We start from the raw sequence: 16,549 nt of genomic DNA, 5'->3' as shown, positions 1-16,549 counted from the left end.
ATCTATATACGGGGGAAATACCTTACCAAAAGGGAAAGTGGTTATGTGTATTGTATTTAAATGTTAATACATAATTAGCCTGTTGGGAAGTTATTACATAATCAGTGTTTAACAAGAGTGTGTGTGTGTGGGTATGTGATTTTGATATTTCGGCACATGACATATAGCATGGGGGTACCTTTTCCCTTTTAATTTGTAGTGCAGACACGTGCGTGTGCAGCCTAATTTTTCAATACCGGAATTGATGTAAATTATTTCACAGGAATCTGATTCATTCTGTGTAAATGGTTGGGGTGTTCATTTGTTATTTTTGTTGTCTATCTCCGAGCATGTCTGCCTGGTTCCACATAGGTACCACACCAACTTGATAGCCGGGAAGTGGGAGGGCATTTTCTTGGTTTCACATTCACTTCAGTTGTTTTCAAGACGCACGAGTAGTTCACAGGAGATGCTTACTCCAGCTGCTGGCTGCTGTCCTGCTCTATTCGAATGAAGGAGAGATTTAAACCAGCGGAAACCCGAGAAATGTCTGGAAATCTCACCTGCCAGGACATCAACCTGAACTTTACGCACAGCGTTCTGCCGCCCGTCTTCATCACTGTGTTCGTCGTCGGGACGCTGTCCAACATCTGGGGACTGAGAAGCGTGTGCACCAGCTGGAACAACATCGGAAACATCAACATCTTCATGCTCAACCTGGGGGTGGCGGACCTGCTGTACCTGTTCACTTTGCCGTTTCTTGTGCACTATTACGCGCGGAACAGCGATTGGCCGTTCGGCCAGATTTTCTGCAAGGTGACGCGCTTCTGCTTCAACCTCAACCTGTACGGCAGCATCGGCTTCCTCACCTGCATCAGCATCTACAGGTACCTGGGTATCGTGCATCCCATGAGAGTGATGGGGAAAATCACCAGCCGACACTCCTTGAGCATAAGCGCCCTGGTCTGGCTTTTGGTAATCATTCAGATCCTCCCTGATATGTTCTTTGAGAAGACTAATAAAAACTCCACAAGCTCCTGTTTCGACACCACCTCTAACGACAGAATCAAAGACTACCTGCCGTACAGCATCGGCTGGACTGTCACAGGATTTGTCGTGCCGCTGGTTATCATTTTGGTTTGTTATGGACACGTTGTTGTGGTTCTTACCAAAAAAGCCAACGTCAACCCTCTGCTGAAGCAGCGCTGTTTGAAACTTGTTGTGATTCTGGTGATACTGTTCTCCATCTGTTTTATCCCCTACCACGTTCTTCGAAATGTTAATCTGAAAACCCGGATTCTGAAACAAAGCGGGATTTGCTATGACAGTTTCCGTGACATCTACATTGCACACCAGGTTGGCAGGTGCCTTGCATGCCTGAACAGCGCGTTAAACCCGCTCATTTACATAGTTGGAAACGATGATTTCCTCATGAAGCTTCACCACTTCAGCAAGCGAGTCCGCCATTCCCTGGGCGACCTCAAAGGCGCAGTCCTTTACCGCAAACCGGTGGAAGCGGACACGGATCCGTCAGAGTCATGTCAGCTCCGACCTGATTAACAGATAAGACGCACCTGGGTCACCAGAGGGACAAGTATTGCGGCCGAGTCCCTGCATATCATGCACCGCCAGAACTTCCGCTTTTCCGGGAGCGAATGTCTGGTATTAAGTCTCTTATTAAGCAATGTCATAAGTCATCAGGCTTCACAGACCTGTAGTTACCTCTCAACTGTACAGAGCAGGAGCAGTCCACTCCTTGTATTGTGCTTAAGCATTGCCAGGGAATCGTTTCTGATTTGCAGTATATTGCACTGCCATTTTATATATTTAGCAATGCTTTGTATTTTTCATGTGGCTGAGACTCAGGCTTTGAATGGAAGCACTTATTTCATTTATGTGTCAGAGTGGCCAGTCCACAGTCATATAACTGACAAGTATTAGTACTGGATCCACAGTGTGAAGGAGAGTTTAAAGAAACAGTTCAAACTGCAGTAAAGATACAAATACCACAGTGTAAAAACTGTCATTATTCCTGTATCAAAACTTTTACTTAAATAAAAGTGCATGCATATCATCAGCAAAAATATTCATTATGTAAAATGAATCATATTATTACATAGGGTATTGCTGGATCATTGTTTCTGATTAATTTACATCTAAGGTGGAACTATTACTACTTTATTTCTTATCCTTTGTTACCTACAGTTATCTTGTTCATCTTGTTCAGGACAACCAAGACTAATTTATACACAGTGCTACAAATTCTAAAGAACCAAAAAAGGAAATTGTGACAAAAATTTGAAAGTTGCAAAACCCCACCAAAACTGCTGGGTTAGAAGTTATAGCAATGATTTGAAGACATTTTGCAACAAGCGGAGCTATACGTTATACGTAACAGTTTCAGGAAGGGTGGGCCAACCACAATGCGGGCGAGTATCCAGGTGTAAGGTCAGTTTTACAGAGTTTACCCACTTAATATCTTTGTAACTGTACTTAGTCAGCGCCTGCAGCATTATATTTTGTAGCAGCCATTGAACTGTATAGTCTGTCTAACTCCAGGTAGCGAGACAGTCACATTGTGTGTGAAAGATTAATGTCTCATACTGTTTTGACTCACTGGATCAGTGTGAGAAAAGGTCTGATGTCATCTGTTGTTCTTTGGACCTGCAACATTAATGAAGCAAAGCATCCTGTCCTCAGTTCTAATGAAACAATGCAATGAAGCAGGAAGACAAGGCCAGATCCATGGAGCTGGTTGAGATCTATGCCCTGTGAGGATTTCACTGAATGACTTATTAGATCTGTGACCTGCCCTGCCCGGACAGCTGACATGGAAGTTCCAGGCTTAATAGGAATAACGACTGATTCTGGCTTCCTGAGCAGACCAGGATTGTGCTATAAACAAGAACATGTAACACAGTAAGGGTATACTTTCTATGTTCAACATTCCCCAGGCTCATTGAGGAGTACACAAAAGCAAGAAGTGCTCTCTGGTTGGACTGAATGCAGCCATGAAGTACTTCTTGATTTTGCACAAATTTGCACAACCCTTCCGCACCAAATTATTGTGTGAACAATGTTGGTCTAAGGGTGTGATGTCATGTCTGATACAAGGCATAAACACAGGAACTCAGGCACTTTGCAATATGAGGTGTCATTCTTCCTTCATTCATTTAAACAGTTCTTACTCCCTCTATGTGGTTCAGACACACTGAACATTCTAGTCTTGTCCAACAATCTCAAAGCCAAAGGGTTTAGGACAGCTCTTTCCATCCATATGTGCCTTTGTGGTGCCTGAGCAGGATCCCAACACAAATGTGTGTTGTCTCTGCAGATAAATATTAACATCTCACGATTTTCCCTCCCACTCATTCTCTGATTTTGTAAACACAGCCTAGTAAGAAAAACACAAAGAGGCTTGATGAATGTGCCGAAGCACTTAGAGGAAACACCAGGACCAGCTACATCCAGAGACTATACAGTAACACCAGTCTGTCAGAGTTTTGGAAAATCAAATATATCATTGCTCTTTGAACTTGATTCAGCGCATACTGCTGCTGCACTGTTCCTGCCTTTTGGAAGTTTAAAGAATCTCAAATTCAGACTGTATTGCCATTTTTTTTCTCTTTATTTATTCACATTAGCCACTTCATTGCTTTTGTGAAATGCTTTGTTGCTAATATTTAATTCATATTTCCCTGGAATGATCTGTGACCATGGAAAAAAAATAAAATACTTTTCACCAGACTCTTCCTTGCCCTTTCAAAGATGCTTACTAACTCATTAAATTCATAAATTCATAATTCATTGAAATAAGTACACTGTAAATAATTACCACAATTTCACAATATTCAGCTGTAAAATTTCACACTAAATTGCCATATTTTTACTTTACAGGATTTAACTGTAATGTCCACAGTATGAGACTGCACTTTCAAAGTCTACAATAAAAACAGTGTCATCACATTAAACTACGGTATTATTTTCTGTTTTAATTATTACCAGGATTTCGCTGTATTTTATTGTGTTATTTCACCGCAAAATACTGTATAACAGGCCGTTTCCAATACAGCGAGGGAGAAGTCAAAGTCTGGCCATCATGGCGGTCATAAGCGGAGTCAGTAGTGTGAAAACACTTACACGATTAAAACGTTTCTTGTTGACCAGAAATTTGTTCATCAACACAGATTGTTGTTTAGACGTGATATGAATATAATCGAGGCAAATACACTATCGTAGACTGCCATATAAGCATTCGTTTTTCAGATAGCTGCCTGCTATTAGTTAGCTAACTAGCCATGTCACCAATTCTTTAAAGTATGCTCACGTGGGCTATCATCGGGGAAATACTGAATAATTAAATGATTTAGGAGGACTTTGTTGAAACCATGAACACAGATTCTTGGCGACGAATACTGAAAATTATATAACAGACTAAGGTGACAACTTTTTCCATGATTTCGACGGATTTTCATCAAGATCGAAGACCCTGGTGTCTTTGCGTCGTATCCCAGGCAACAGGCAACAACACAGCAAATTACATGATTTGCAATGAATTGTGGGACCTGCTACCGCCAGTTATTTCAAATATCAACCGTTAGCAGTACCTGGACTTAATACTACCCGCCCGCAGGAGAACAAGAGAGAAACCACTGAGAAGGTAATTTCCCCTCTTTTTTCCCCTTTGCATTCGCTCCATATTGACATTTTAAGTGTTGTCATGATGATTGTCATATTCATTGTTATTCTCTGACCATTTATTTCTACAGTCACACCAAGTGACACCCACCACCTCACCGAAGTGGAAACCACACAGGTTAGTTCAGTTGGTTTTATTAACTGTTTGTGTGAGCTAAAAGGACGTGTTGTGTCACGGTAGAATGAATATTTGCTCCACATTTTGATTTGAGGCTATGCTGCGGTAACGTTAGCAAGTTAGATAGTTGGTTTAGCACTGTCGAAGACACCCACGCTGACGTTTCTCTCTCATGTGTAAAATTCTCAGTAGAGCAGCACGTAAGCTAAAATAAAGTGTTTTTTTCAAGCATTTCTTGCGTTGTTTTCAACGCCCAAATCCGTTGCATTAAACGTAGTGCAATAACCGAAATCTTCTGTTGAAAACTCGGTCAAACTTTGAGACGTATGTTTTAGCAAATGAACCCTTCATATGCTGTAGCGTTTGATGTGAATTGGTCGTCCTGTTTTTTCAGTTAACGACATTTTGCATAGGCAGCGGTACATTTTCCTCTTTACATAGCAAGTTATTTTAATTGCCTGTATTTTGGATTGTTGATTGAGGAATAATGTTCCACTGTAAATTTAGTGGGTGTGTTTATGTGTCTGATAACGTTAGTCACTTTATTAAGCACATAAAGCTGCACAGTAACACTCACAATTATCGCTATAAGTGTGGTGCGCCTGACTGCACACAAATGTACCTCAAAGCTCCTGTTCTACAAACGCATATGTATAGAGAGCACAAATCAGTTAGATTGCCATGCAAAAAAGTGGACACAGTCTTAAAGTGTGTGGCTCACCCTTGTGCATTCAAGTGTGATACTGTAACCTCTCTTATACAGCATTTGAAGACACACACAAAAGAGGGATTGGAAATCAAATGTCCATTCAGAGGCTGTGACTGCAGCTTCACAGTTTCATCTAGTTTTGACTCGCACATTTCCAGGAAGCATAGAGGCAGACAAGTAGAGGATCTAACTGATTTGATTCTACACAAGTCTGTTCCCACAGAGCCTGAGCCTGAGCCGGGGCCCTCATGTTCAGAGGTTTCTGATGAACAAAATGAACAAGACATTTCTTTTGCTGTTGATGAAGCCCTATTCCTACACAGTCTAACACTTCTCTACTTGAAATTACAGGCCAAGTTATTGTTACCAGCAAGCACTATTCAAACGATCATTGATCATGAACTCAGCCGTCATCCCAAAATTGAAGAAATCCTAGCTGATTACGAGCCAGAGACCTCAAACAAGGCTGTATGTGTTCTTCTACTCCTGATGGCGTACTTCAAAGAACCCAAAACATCCATCATACTTGAGGTCGATGTAAGTTGTTAAAACAGATAAATAAGCATTTTGTCATTACACAAGTAACAGTAAACAGATGTATGATACACATATCTTATTTTACAGCCATGTGCCACTGCTGCGGATGTGCAAAGGACACAGGAGCTGCCAAGCACCCCCTGCTTGATTGTACAAGGTAGTGTTTTTGTAGAAAAATGTGCTGAACATTGTTTTGCTCAATTTAGTGTTAATCTTATTTCCATCTCTTCTGATTCTAAACTTTTCTGAATGAAACATAATCTCAATGACACATTCAGCAATCCACATCGTTATGACAGTACACATCTGCTCATTTCAGGTGACCTGATGAAGCCAAGGGCATGGCTGTTGTCGATCGAGGAACAAGTGGTGATGGGACCACACAGGAACATGTTAAACGGGTTGGCTGCGCTTTTTTCCAGCTTCTACAATTTTAATCTTCAGTACCCTGAAGAGAGTTCCTGTACTTTGGAGTTTATTCAGAGGTACAGTATAATAATTTCAAACTTAACATTTTATTGGATCCTCAGTTGACAACCCCTTTCACTCAAAAATATAAACCTAACACACACACCCTTTCCAAGTCTCTGACTAGCAAACACCTTTACCTGCTTCCTCTGACTCTTCCTCTGGTTCTGTGTCTGACTCAGACTCTGACCTCTCATTTTCCTCATCCTCATCCAGGTTCACATCCACATCATGTTTAGTTTTATTATCTTTAACTTATCCAAGACTATGCATTTTTTGCAAACAGTATATTTCTGACCTTGGAAGAAATGTGAAATATTTTTACGAGTAACATAAAGCTAAAAGTGCCAGCTAAAAGTGATTCAGTAAAAAATATGGCCAAAAGCAAGTGAAAATTTCAGAGGGTTGAAGTAACATAAAAGATTACCTGATATTAATGCTTTTTTTGTTGTTGTTGATTTACAGATGCTTCCTGGGTATCAATCCAGAAAGTGGATCCAAGACAAAGAGGAAGCGTGGAGGCATCAATGCACATGTAAGCACTCTAATGCGCAAACTGGTAGATTTTGAGTGGCAGGGAGTGTAGGATTTTTTCAACTTGAGAGTATCCAAAAAAAGTTGAACTATCCATACATTAGTTGGAATCGTTGTACTGTTGTACATTTTTGCACATTTTAATTTTAATTTTTAAAGCTGTTTGTAAAGGGTGTCCCATTTGTCATGACCCCTTGTTTCCATTTGCAGCCATTTTGATTTCATTTATTGTTTTTAATATTTACGATTTGTTCTGAATAAGTTGGGGGCATGTTTAACTGCCTATGAATGTTGCTGTTGAATGTAATTGTACTTTGCACTTATAAGCTTGATTAAAAAGTGAAAACAAATCATCATCATCTTTGTTCTGTTTTCTTTTTTGAGCATAAAGCGAGAGGGTGCAGTAAATTTCTAATTAAAAATGGATTTTACAATATATTATTCTGCTAATTAAATTGTAAATTTACAGTAAATTATTGGTTAATAATTGCATTACTTTTACAGTAATTCAAAGTGAATATTTTCACAGCAGTTTACTGTATTTATGTCACAGCTAATTATTGCTATATCACGGTAATTCCTTGGGTGTGACAACCATGAATTTGCAGTAAAGTATTGTTGTTTTGACATAAATTACTGTGAAATAATTACAGTAACATGCTGTGAATTAATTACAGTAAACTGCTGTGAAAATATTTATGTTTAATTACCGTGAAAGTAATGCAATTATTAACCAATAATTTACTGTAATTTCACAGTGAAAATTCTTACAGTGTAGATACAATCTCTGCATGGCTTTCTTTAAATACAATCAGTATTTTTGGTTCTATTAAGTCATCAGTCTCAGTTCTCATTTTCAGTTTACATTTGCAGACAGTTTCTACAGGGGATCTGGTGATTGTCAAAGAAAAAAAAAATATCTGTCATGTCACCGGCATTTAATTCAAATGTAATTTCACAGCACTGCCAAGCTGTACAGGGTCTCTTGAGGAGTCCTCCCGTCACAAAGACCAATATAAGATATTAGTGTTAGGGATGTGTTAGGGATAACCATCTTTAACACCATATAAACATTTTCTGTGGTCTACTGGGGAAAAAAACAAATCCACAATCTAATCCACTAATAATCATATTAGTCTCTATATTTCAATTAGCAATAATCAAAGCATGAATCAACAGTAATCTATAAAAAACATTAAAACTCATTAAAACTTAATGAGCTAATATGCTTCATTAGGACTGTGTGGGGCATGGTTTTAATTAAATTTCATTGACAGTGATATCTCCCAGACGACATAAACAAACAACCCAGCAGCAGATTCTGATTCTTACATTGTTAAAATCTGAACACTGCATGAAAATACCTGGCATCACCCTTTTCCATAACACTTCTACTAATGGAAAAGCTCTGAGAAAATTACACCTCATGAGAAACCAGAATTTACTATACTGGATTTTTACTAGATTACTAGAACAATACTGATACAAGAATCTTCCTTCAAACTCTAAATAAATAAATAAATAAATATCAGGCTTGATGCTCATTTAGTAGATGTTCTGCAGCTTTTGATCATATCACATAATCTTCACCATCAGATGGAGTTTACTCATTCTCATGTAAATGGTGAGCACTGAAGGACCTCTCATCCATGATGGCTTAAAAACTGACTTTCAAAGTTTGTTCTTAATTTTTGAAAACAGCAGTACACAACTTCAAGTATGTCCAGGGACAACCTGGGGGCAGTTTCACAAAGATACACTTTTATTTTGGCTTAGATCAAACTAATACTCAGACACAACATCCGTGATCCTTGTCACATCCCCCTCTCGTCACATTTCCCCTCTTTCTCAGTGTCAAAATGCTCAGCTTTGTTCAATCCAGCAAAAAAAATGTTTCCATTGTGGAAAGAGTAAGAAGGACAGTTTACCAGGAAGAGTTTAATAATGCAAAGTAGCATAAACTTTTAGTGCAGTCCAGACCTGTAGCAGAGCCGAGATGCTGTGGCTTCTTAAAATAGCCTTTGTAGCCTCAAGGTAGTTTTTGTTTAGGCAGTTGATATGGACAGATCATCTTCTCACTGCTGTTTCTTACCAACAGGTTACTGCCCTCTCTAAAAACTCTCAAAACTTCTCATTCTTCCATCCATGACATTGTTAGCAACCTGTAGATAGAGTGCTGCAGGGATGACATTGCAGGACTTTGACTTCACCACCACCGAGATTGCAATTTGTAATCTTTAGTGTTACTTCTTCTTCTAGAAGCCTTTCCTCTTAGAAAGTTAAAGCAAACAGTAAAAGTTTGCAAGAGCACAAGTCATCATCATATCTCAAGGAGCTCATAGTACTTTATTATCCTACTAGAACTCAGTGCTCCCAGAGTGCAGACCTACTTGTGGTTCCCAGAGTCTCTCTCCACATTTAAGAGGAGGCTAAAAACCTTCCTAAAGCATATAGTTAGTTCTGGCTCAGGCTTTGTTTGAACCACCTACTAGTTAAACTGCTATAGGCTTAGACTTCCGGGGGACTTCCCATCATGCACCATCTATACTCATTCATATCCCATTAATGTATGTTACTAACTCAACTTCTTCCCTTTCCCATAGTTTTGTTCTTTCTCTCCTCTCTTCTCTTCTCCTGTCTCTCTCTGCAGGTTCATCTGGCCTCAGAGCTGTAGAGTCTGGATCTGCTGCTGTGGACCACCTACTTCCCCTATTACTAGTCTCATTAATTATTATTATTAGTCTGACCATCATTAGTTTTTTTATTGTTGTTGTTTGTATTGCTATTAGACCTATTACTAATCATGCTATTGTCCTCTCACTACTTTTACTCTTGCTGTCTTCATGAAACCTGCATTGTCCCAAGTTCTCTTTCCTCCTCTCTTGCCCCATATATTGCCTCTTCATGGCTTCTTAGGGGGGATAAGGAAATTTCTAAGCTTTTTATATAAATCACATTTTTAGTGAAATTGTCCAACTTGCATAATAGTCATCAAAAAGCAAAAAAGACTGGTCAGACTGTGAAATGAGCAAGCTAGACAGTCAGTACCTGTCTCAAGGACTCAAATTAGCACTTTATGCATAATTTCCACCTCTAAATAGGTTCTCAGGCCCTCTCAGTCGGACTTATGTGCTGTGCTGGGTAATTTAAGACTTTTTAAAAATTAAAATCTACAGCTTCAAGCTTCTAATCTCTGTTTACGCCAGGAGGAAACTTGTAGCTTCTGAAAGAATTCAACAATTAATGCTTGTGAATAAAGAAAATCCAATAATATGCTGAGCAATAACTAAAAAAAACTAACAAAGAAACAAAAGACATTTAGTTACTTGATCTCTGAGATCATTTTACCTGTTCAGTATTTACAAACCATAGAGTTTACCATGTGCTCCTTGATTAGCCTTAGTTAGCCATGTTTGATTTGAGGATCAGATGCCAGAGTGCGCCAGATTATATCCATCATAGTGACATATTTATAATAAATTCAGCAATTTATCTTATCAGAAGCTCTGTCTGATCTGGTTAAGTGTGTGATTTAGAGTAAGGAAGTTAAGTCTCATAACTCACAAAAATTTACAAACAAGGCAGGAGAGGATGATTCATTTGCAATAAAGTAGGTCAAATATATTTCATTTTGTAAATTACACAGGCTGTGATTTCTCTTCAGTCTCTTCATTTTCAAATGGGTCATTTCGCTCTTACTTGGAAATATCCAAGGTCTTCAGGATGATGGTGCAAATCCACAGTCCATAGATCAAGTTGACAGCATCTACTCTCTTGAGAAAGAACTGGTAGTATTTGCATAAATCTCAAATTGTTGGTTCGGCTCCTTAGACTGCTCACGTGTGACTTCCCAACTCAGATCTCACACAGAGTTGGATGTCACACATGACTGGAACATGTCAAACATCACTGGCCTTTTCATAGGGAGTAATGCACTGAGCTGTGTTATGGAGACATTGCCTGTGCTGGGGATTAGCTGATTTGGAGGGTCTAGTGGGCCCAGATTCAAAGTAATTATTCTCTCAAAGTCACTCATGAACCTCTGGGTCTGGTGGAGCTTGTGTTGAATGGAAGCAGCTGTGTCACTATCCACCAAACCTTCCAGCTCCTGACAGCCCCTGATGATTTCTTCGTAAAGCAGTCCCAAAAGAGTGAGGAGAAGCTTCACCTGGGTATTAGCCAGGGTCATGGTATACTGCAGCTTCCACTGGTCAATCAGAGACCACATTTATGTTGTCACATAAATGTAAAGTGTGCTGCTGGTGGTCTGCAGGTGATACCAAATCATCACGCTGGATTTCCAAGTAGTACGAGCTTCTCTGCATGAGCTGCAGCTCTTCCTGCATTACCTTGGAAATACATCACATGAATTCATGAATCTACAGGTGTTCTGCAGTGTGCTCAGCCCCTCACAACACATTCCTTAGACAGCATATTTATACGTTAGTAAACTACTTTATACAAAGTTTAATTTGATTTTGCCTAAAGGCAGAAGTGATTATACCTGTCCTGAAGAGCCATACTTAAGCAAAGCAAAAATCCTGCCGTTGAAGAAAGGGTTGAGGTATTGTTCAAATGGGAATAAAGCAGCACATTTTCAGTCTTTCCTTTAAAACATCTGTTGTATTGCACTCATCCATAAACACAAAAACTGAGAGACATTCTTCAGTGGCAGAAAAATTCAGACTACGTTCATATCTCTGTACATAGCCAGTTACTGCATGAAGTAGGTGTCACTGTCGATGTGTTTGTTTTTTGTTTCCTTGGTGTTTGGGAAATTATGATGGGCATTTTTTAAAAACGATTTTCTGTTCAAATTATAGACCAAACAACAAATTAATCAATAAAGAAGATAACCAGCAGCTTGATTGATAATGAAAATAATGATTTTGGGTTTGCAGGCTGCAATTTTGTTGTCTGATGCACAGCCACTCCCTGTCCTCGCTAAAGGCCCAGATGTAATTTACAATGTATTATACAAGACCAGTAACAAATGATAACAAATGATATTACAGAAGCACATAGCTTGTACCCAACTCTATATAATGGCATACTAACCATGATGGAGATGTCACTAAGTGTGGTGAAAAGTAGTTGGAGGCTTTGATAGCCAGTATTTGGGAGAGTATCAATCTGATTCCTGTGCTCCTGGGCTCCACATCCATCTGAGCAAGCCAACCTGACTTCATCCAGGGTGACTATAACACACATTCATAGCTGTAAAAGCAAGCTAATTCATAGTCATGTAGAGGATGTTGGTCAAAGGCCACATACAGGATGTTAAAACAATGGACAGACTGCCGATCATTAGGACGTTTAAGTTCTTTTTTTTCCAAATATGAGCAGCAAGCAAACAGCATGTATATTGCTTATAACCACCTGAGACAGTGTTGATAGAAATATGCCAGGGATTAAATAAAGTGAAAAACTGAAAGTGAGAAAAACTTTGCATTATTGTCACAGTATGAGGCACAGCAGAGGGAAATAAAAATGCCAATAAAATCATCATAGATTATCAGTATGTCTGCAATCCAGCTGCTCACTGTAACCACTCCAAAGTTCAAACTCAAGCCTTAAGCCAACCAGCTAATCACAGTAATCTGTGAACACAACTATCCATATCTATTCAATTCAATTCCATTTTATTTATATAGCGCCTCTCACAATCAATGTCTCAAAGTGCTTTGACCCCCTGACCCCAGAGCAAGCACTTAAGGCGACAGTGGCAAGAAAAAACTCCCTTTTAACAGGAAGAAACCTTGAGCAGAACCTGGCTTATATGGGGGACCCTCCTGCTGATGACCGGGCAGGGTGAAAGGAGGAAAAGGAGGAAGATAGGACAGCTGGGAATGGAAGAGAGGAGGAGAAGGACATGCAGCATATAAAATATGATTCAAACAAGGTTGGCAGTGAACAATGTTAGAGGTCCAGCATTCAGATTACAGAACAGTTAGTGGATACTGTGTGTTAAGCAGATTACAGTTATGATAGGAAACAGAGCACAGAAGCATAAAGCTGTCATGATTGGTAATGATTTACATTACAGTCTGCATAGAATATTAATCCAAAATTTATCTGTAGCAGAGTGGAACATTAAACGTGTTAGAAATGGATAATTGTAGACAATAAACAGCGGCAGGTCAGTGGAGCCAGGACCACAGACAGAGAACATGCAGCTCCGGAGCCAGTGATACCTGCAGAAAGGTACAGAGAAAGACAGACCAGAGGGAAACAAGCATAGGACTATGGGAGAGAGAGGACACAGAGTTAATGACATGTGGGTCTGAGGAGACAAAGAGAGAAGAGGTGTGCAGATGATCATGGGAAGTCCCCCAGCAGCCTAGGCCTATGCAGTAGCAGCATAACTAACCAACATAACTATTTCTGTCAGAGCTGTTCACGTAACTATACCAGAGTGTTAATTTGTATTAATGTTGAGTATTTTCTTATATCTACTGCTGCCATTTCCACTGTCTCAATGAGTGACTCAATTATTAGCATTAAAATGTTTGTGAGCTAGCTAACTTGTTAGGTTCATGAAAGCTAATTAAGTTGACAGTGGGTTTTTCTCACAGAGATTGACAAAAAAAGTTGTAAAAAATCTGGACATTAATTGGCCTTGTTACTGTGTTAGTGACTTTATTACATTTATTGTCTCAAAGCTCTTTACCGGGTCTCTGTAAAGCGCTTTGAGACAATTTTGATTGTGGAAGGCGCTATATAAATAAAATTGAATTGAATTGAATTGAAAAAGTTACAGTTTCTCTTCTATGGTTATGGAATGACAGTAGCGGCCTGCATCACCTTCAAGTTTTCTCAGACAGTTTTACGGATGATGGACTAGCAATCCATCCTATCCAACCAATCAGTTTCCCTAACAATTTGACACAAAAACCACAAGAGCAAACATGCTTAAAATTCGGACTAACACTAGAAAAAAACCAACAGCTGTCTGAGCCACAGCTGCTCTGTAGTTTCATTATATGATCTGTACTGTACTGAATCATAAAATAAGAAATGCCACTGATGGGTGATATGGACCTATGATCGTGCTGTCCTTTGAGCATCCACCTGGGGCCTCTGTTTATTTGTGATTTATCATCAGAGACTGCATTTGTCTCACGTTACGTAATGCAACATGGCCACCTGTCTGATGATGCTGTGAGAATGTTAACAACTTTCAAATCCATCATTTACATGTATTCTCAAAGTGTCTTCATCCAGCACATGCATGGTCCGAATGACAGTGAAAGTTTGTTTTTAATAAACAGACTGATGACAAAAATCTAAATCAGATTTACAACATATGATGCTGTAGACTTAGATAAACTTTATTGATCCAAGGGGAAATGGATCCACAGGGCACTGGCTTCTATGGTGATTTGTCTCCACCTATTGGTTTAATCAGATTTACTAGAGACAACTATGGTGACTAACTTGTCTCCTATCACTTTATGTACTCTCTGTATTGTCTATGCAATTGATTTCAATTCAATTTAATTCAATTTTATTTATATAGCGCCTTCCACAATCAAAATTGTCTAAAAGCACTTTACAGAGACACAGAGCCTGACCCCAGCGCTAGGCACTTGAGAGCAAAAGGCCTGGACTTACCTGGCCTTTTGTCCAGGTAAAAAATCCAGCCTGAGTAAGATGAGACTTGCACAGCCATGCACCTTAGCAGAGGAGGGGAGGTCAAAACACCTAGAACTAAGGATCAATCACCATGAAATCTTGTGGAGAGGCTCAAATTGCCCGGAGGATGAATCCTAATAACTTTAGTGATCCTTTTCATCTAGCGCAAACATCATTCCCATTACTGTTGATTATACTTTGTGTTTAGTGCTAATTAGCAAGTGTTAGCTTGTTAACAAGCTAACAATCAAACTGGTGAACATGATAAGCATTATACCTGCTAAACATCAGTCCATTAACATTGTTCATTCATCCATTCATTTTCTATCGCTTAATCCGTCAGGGTCGTGGGGGAGCTGGAGCCTATCCCAGCTAACTATGGGCGAGAGGCGGGGTACACCCTGGACTGGTCACCAGTCAATCGCAGGGCTCCGTTAACATTGTTGTTCTGAGCATTTATCATGCTGCTGTTAGCATTTCGCTCAAAGCACCACTGAGTCTGATGCCACTTTTGGGCAATGTCAGCAGAATGGGAATAACAGGAAGAATACTCTTTATTCCAATGGTAGTATTCACTCATCATCCCAAGGTGTTAGCCTCAGTGTTTACTTGTAGTCACAGCGTAGAAACGGCTTATTTACTACTTTTGTACTTCTGTACAGTGTACAGCTCATAGAAAATGAGGTATACCAATGTGGTACAGACACTATGCCCAACTCTCAGTTTTTTCCAGTTTGTTTTTGTATTGTCCTGAGCCTGCTCTGCCTGTTACCACTGCACACCTGTTCATCTGCCACGTCAGCTAATTCTCTTCTGGATTGCTAATTCCCTGTCTGCTGTGCTTTGTGTCTGCCAGTCTGCTTGGCTTCAGCATCCTTCTCAGCTGCTTCAAAATCCCAGAATCTCCCAGTTAAACCCTACAAACAATTTACATCTCTGGTTACAATCAAATACTTTCTAAACATTCATCATCTGTAGACGTAAATGACTCATTCAGCGAAGAGTGCACTCAAGCATCTGCTAATACACTAACAACAGTTCACTGAGTGAGACAGTATGAGCTGCGTCTTTCTCACCAGATGAACCAGGCAGGATGTATTTATGGTCGTCCGAGTCACTGTTTTCATTTTCATTTGAAGCTGTGCAAAGACATGGAATCTAAGCAGGCTCTCAGCTTGCCACCACATGCTATTATGAGTTTAGGGATTTAAAAATGTTTAAAAGCTCACTACCTCTTTCTTTTTTCATCATACAAACTTATAATAAAGCATTCTTTCATACCCCAAATCTTATTTTTTCACAGTTCTGCACTGCTACCATGATGCCATCAGTGCACCAACCATTCAGCCTTTATAATACTATGAAATGTAATTATGTTATTCATTCTCCAAGAAGCATCCAGACATGAACACTGATAATCCTTAAGATGATAATGGCGCAATATATATGTGCCTTTTTTATTTAAACACTTTCACACACAATTTCAAGTTTAGTGTGATAGAGCTGTGTTTCTTTGGTTTGAATTTTATTTGTCTAACCTGCTGTGTGTAGTCTACTGTGCGCACTGCACTAGACAGCCCTGTTGTTGAAAACAAGCTTACAGGTCATCTGTGCAACAGCTTATTGCAACCCTTAGTTACTTTTTATTGTTAGGTGGCCTCCAGTGGTCATAGTAATTATGAAAGGAGTAAAGGAGGGACTAAAGGGACATAAAGAGCAACAAAGTCTATGTTATGATGAGGATGGGGTGGATGGATGGAACAACAAGACAATGGATTTTCACACAGGAGAATGCTGTATGTTTCCTGTGTGAAACTGATGGTCAGCGTTGTTTAAGGAGGTACTTATTTAAAGGTACTTATTTAAACCCA

At 39.5% G+C, this 16,549-nt stretch overlaps 2 protein-coding genes across 5 annotated transcripts; both read left to right on the top strand.

Annotated features, from left to right (window-relative positions):
* Positions 1-433: 433 nt before the first annotated feature.
* Positions 434-3,890, top strand: LOC121178738 (P2Y purinoceptor 1-like). The gene has a single exon (XM_041033039.1). The coding sequence runs from the start codon at positions 490-492 to the stop codon at positions 1,537-1,539; it is 1,050 nt and encodes a 349-aa protein (XP_040888973.1). The 5' UTR covers positions 434-489; the 3' UTR covers positions 1,540-3,890.
* A 667-nt stretch (positions 3,891-4,557) lies between these two features.
* LOC121178736 lies at positions 4,558-7,390 on the top strand. Of its 4 annotated transcripts, XM_041033034.1 has the most exons (6): positions 4,558-4,639; positions 4,749-4,795; positions 5,856-6,041; positions 6,129-6,198; positions 6,361-6,526; positions 6,975-7,390. In XM_041033034.1, the coding sequence occupies exons 3-6, from the start codon at positions 5,994-5,996 to the stop codon at positions 7,093-7,095; spliced, it is 405 nt and encodes a 134-aa protein (XP_040888968.1). In that variant the 5' UTR covers positions 4,558-4,639; positions 4,749-4,795; positions 5,856-5,993; the 3' UTR covers positions 7,096-7,390. The 4 variants fall into 4 exon arrangements, with proteins under 4 accessions (XP_040888968.1, XP_040888969.1, XP_040888967.1 ...); XM_041033035.1 differs by having other exon boundaries at positions 4,601-4,795; XM_041033033.1 differs by lacking the exons at positions 4,558-4,639; positions 4,749-4,795 and having other exon boundaries at positions 4,817-6,035.
* Positions 7,391-16,549: the final 9,159 nt, after the last annotated feature.

The sequence above is a fragment of the Toxotes jaculatrix genome, chromosome 3 (genome assembly GCF_017976425.1).
Source record: "Toxotes jaculatrix isolate fToxJac2 chromosome 3, fToxJac2.pri, whole genome shotgun sequence".
NCBI lineage: Eukaryota > Metazoa > Chordata > Actinopteri > Toxotidae > Toxotes > Toxotes jaculatrix.
This window is presented reverse-complemented; position numbering and strand designations above follow the sequence as displayed.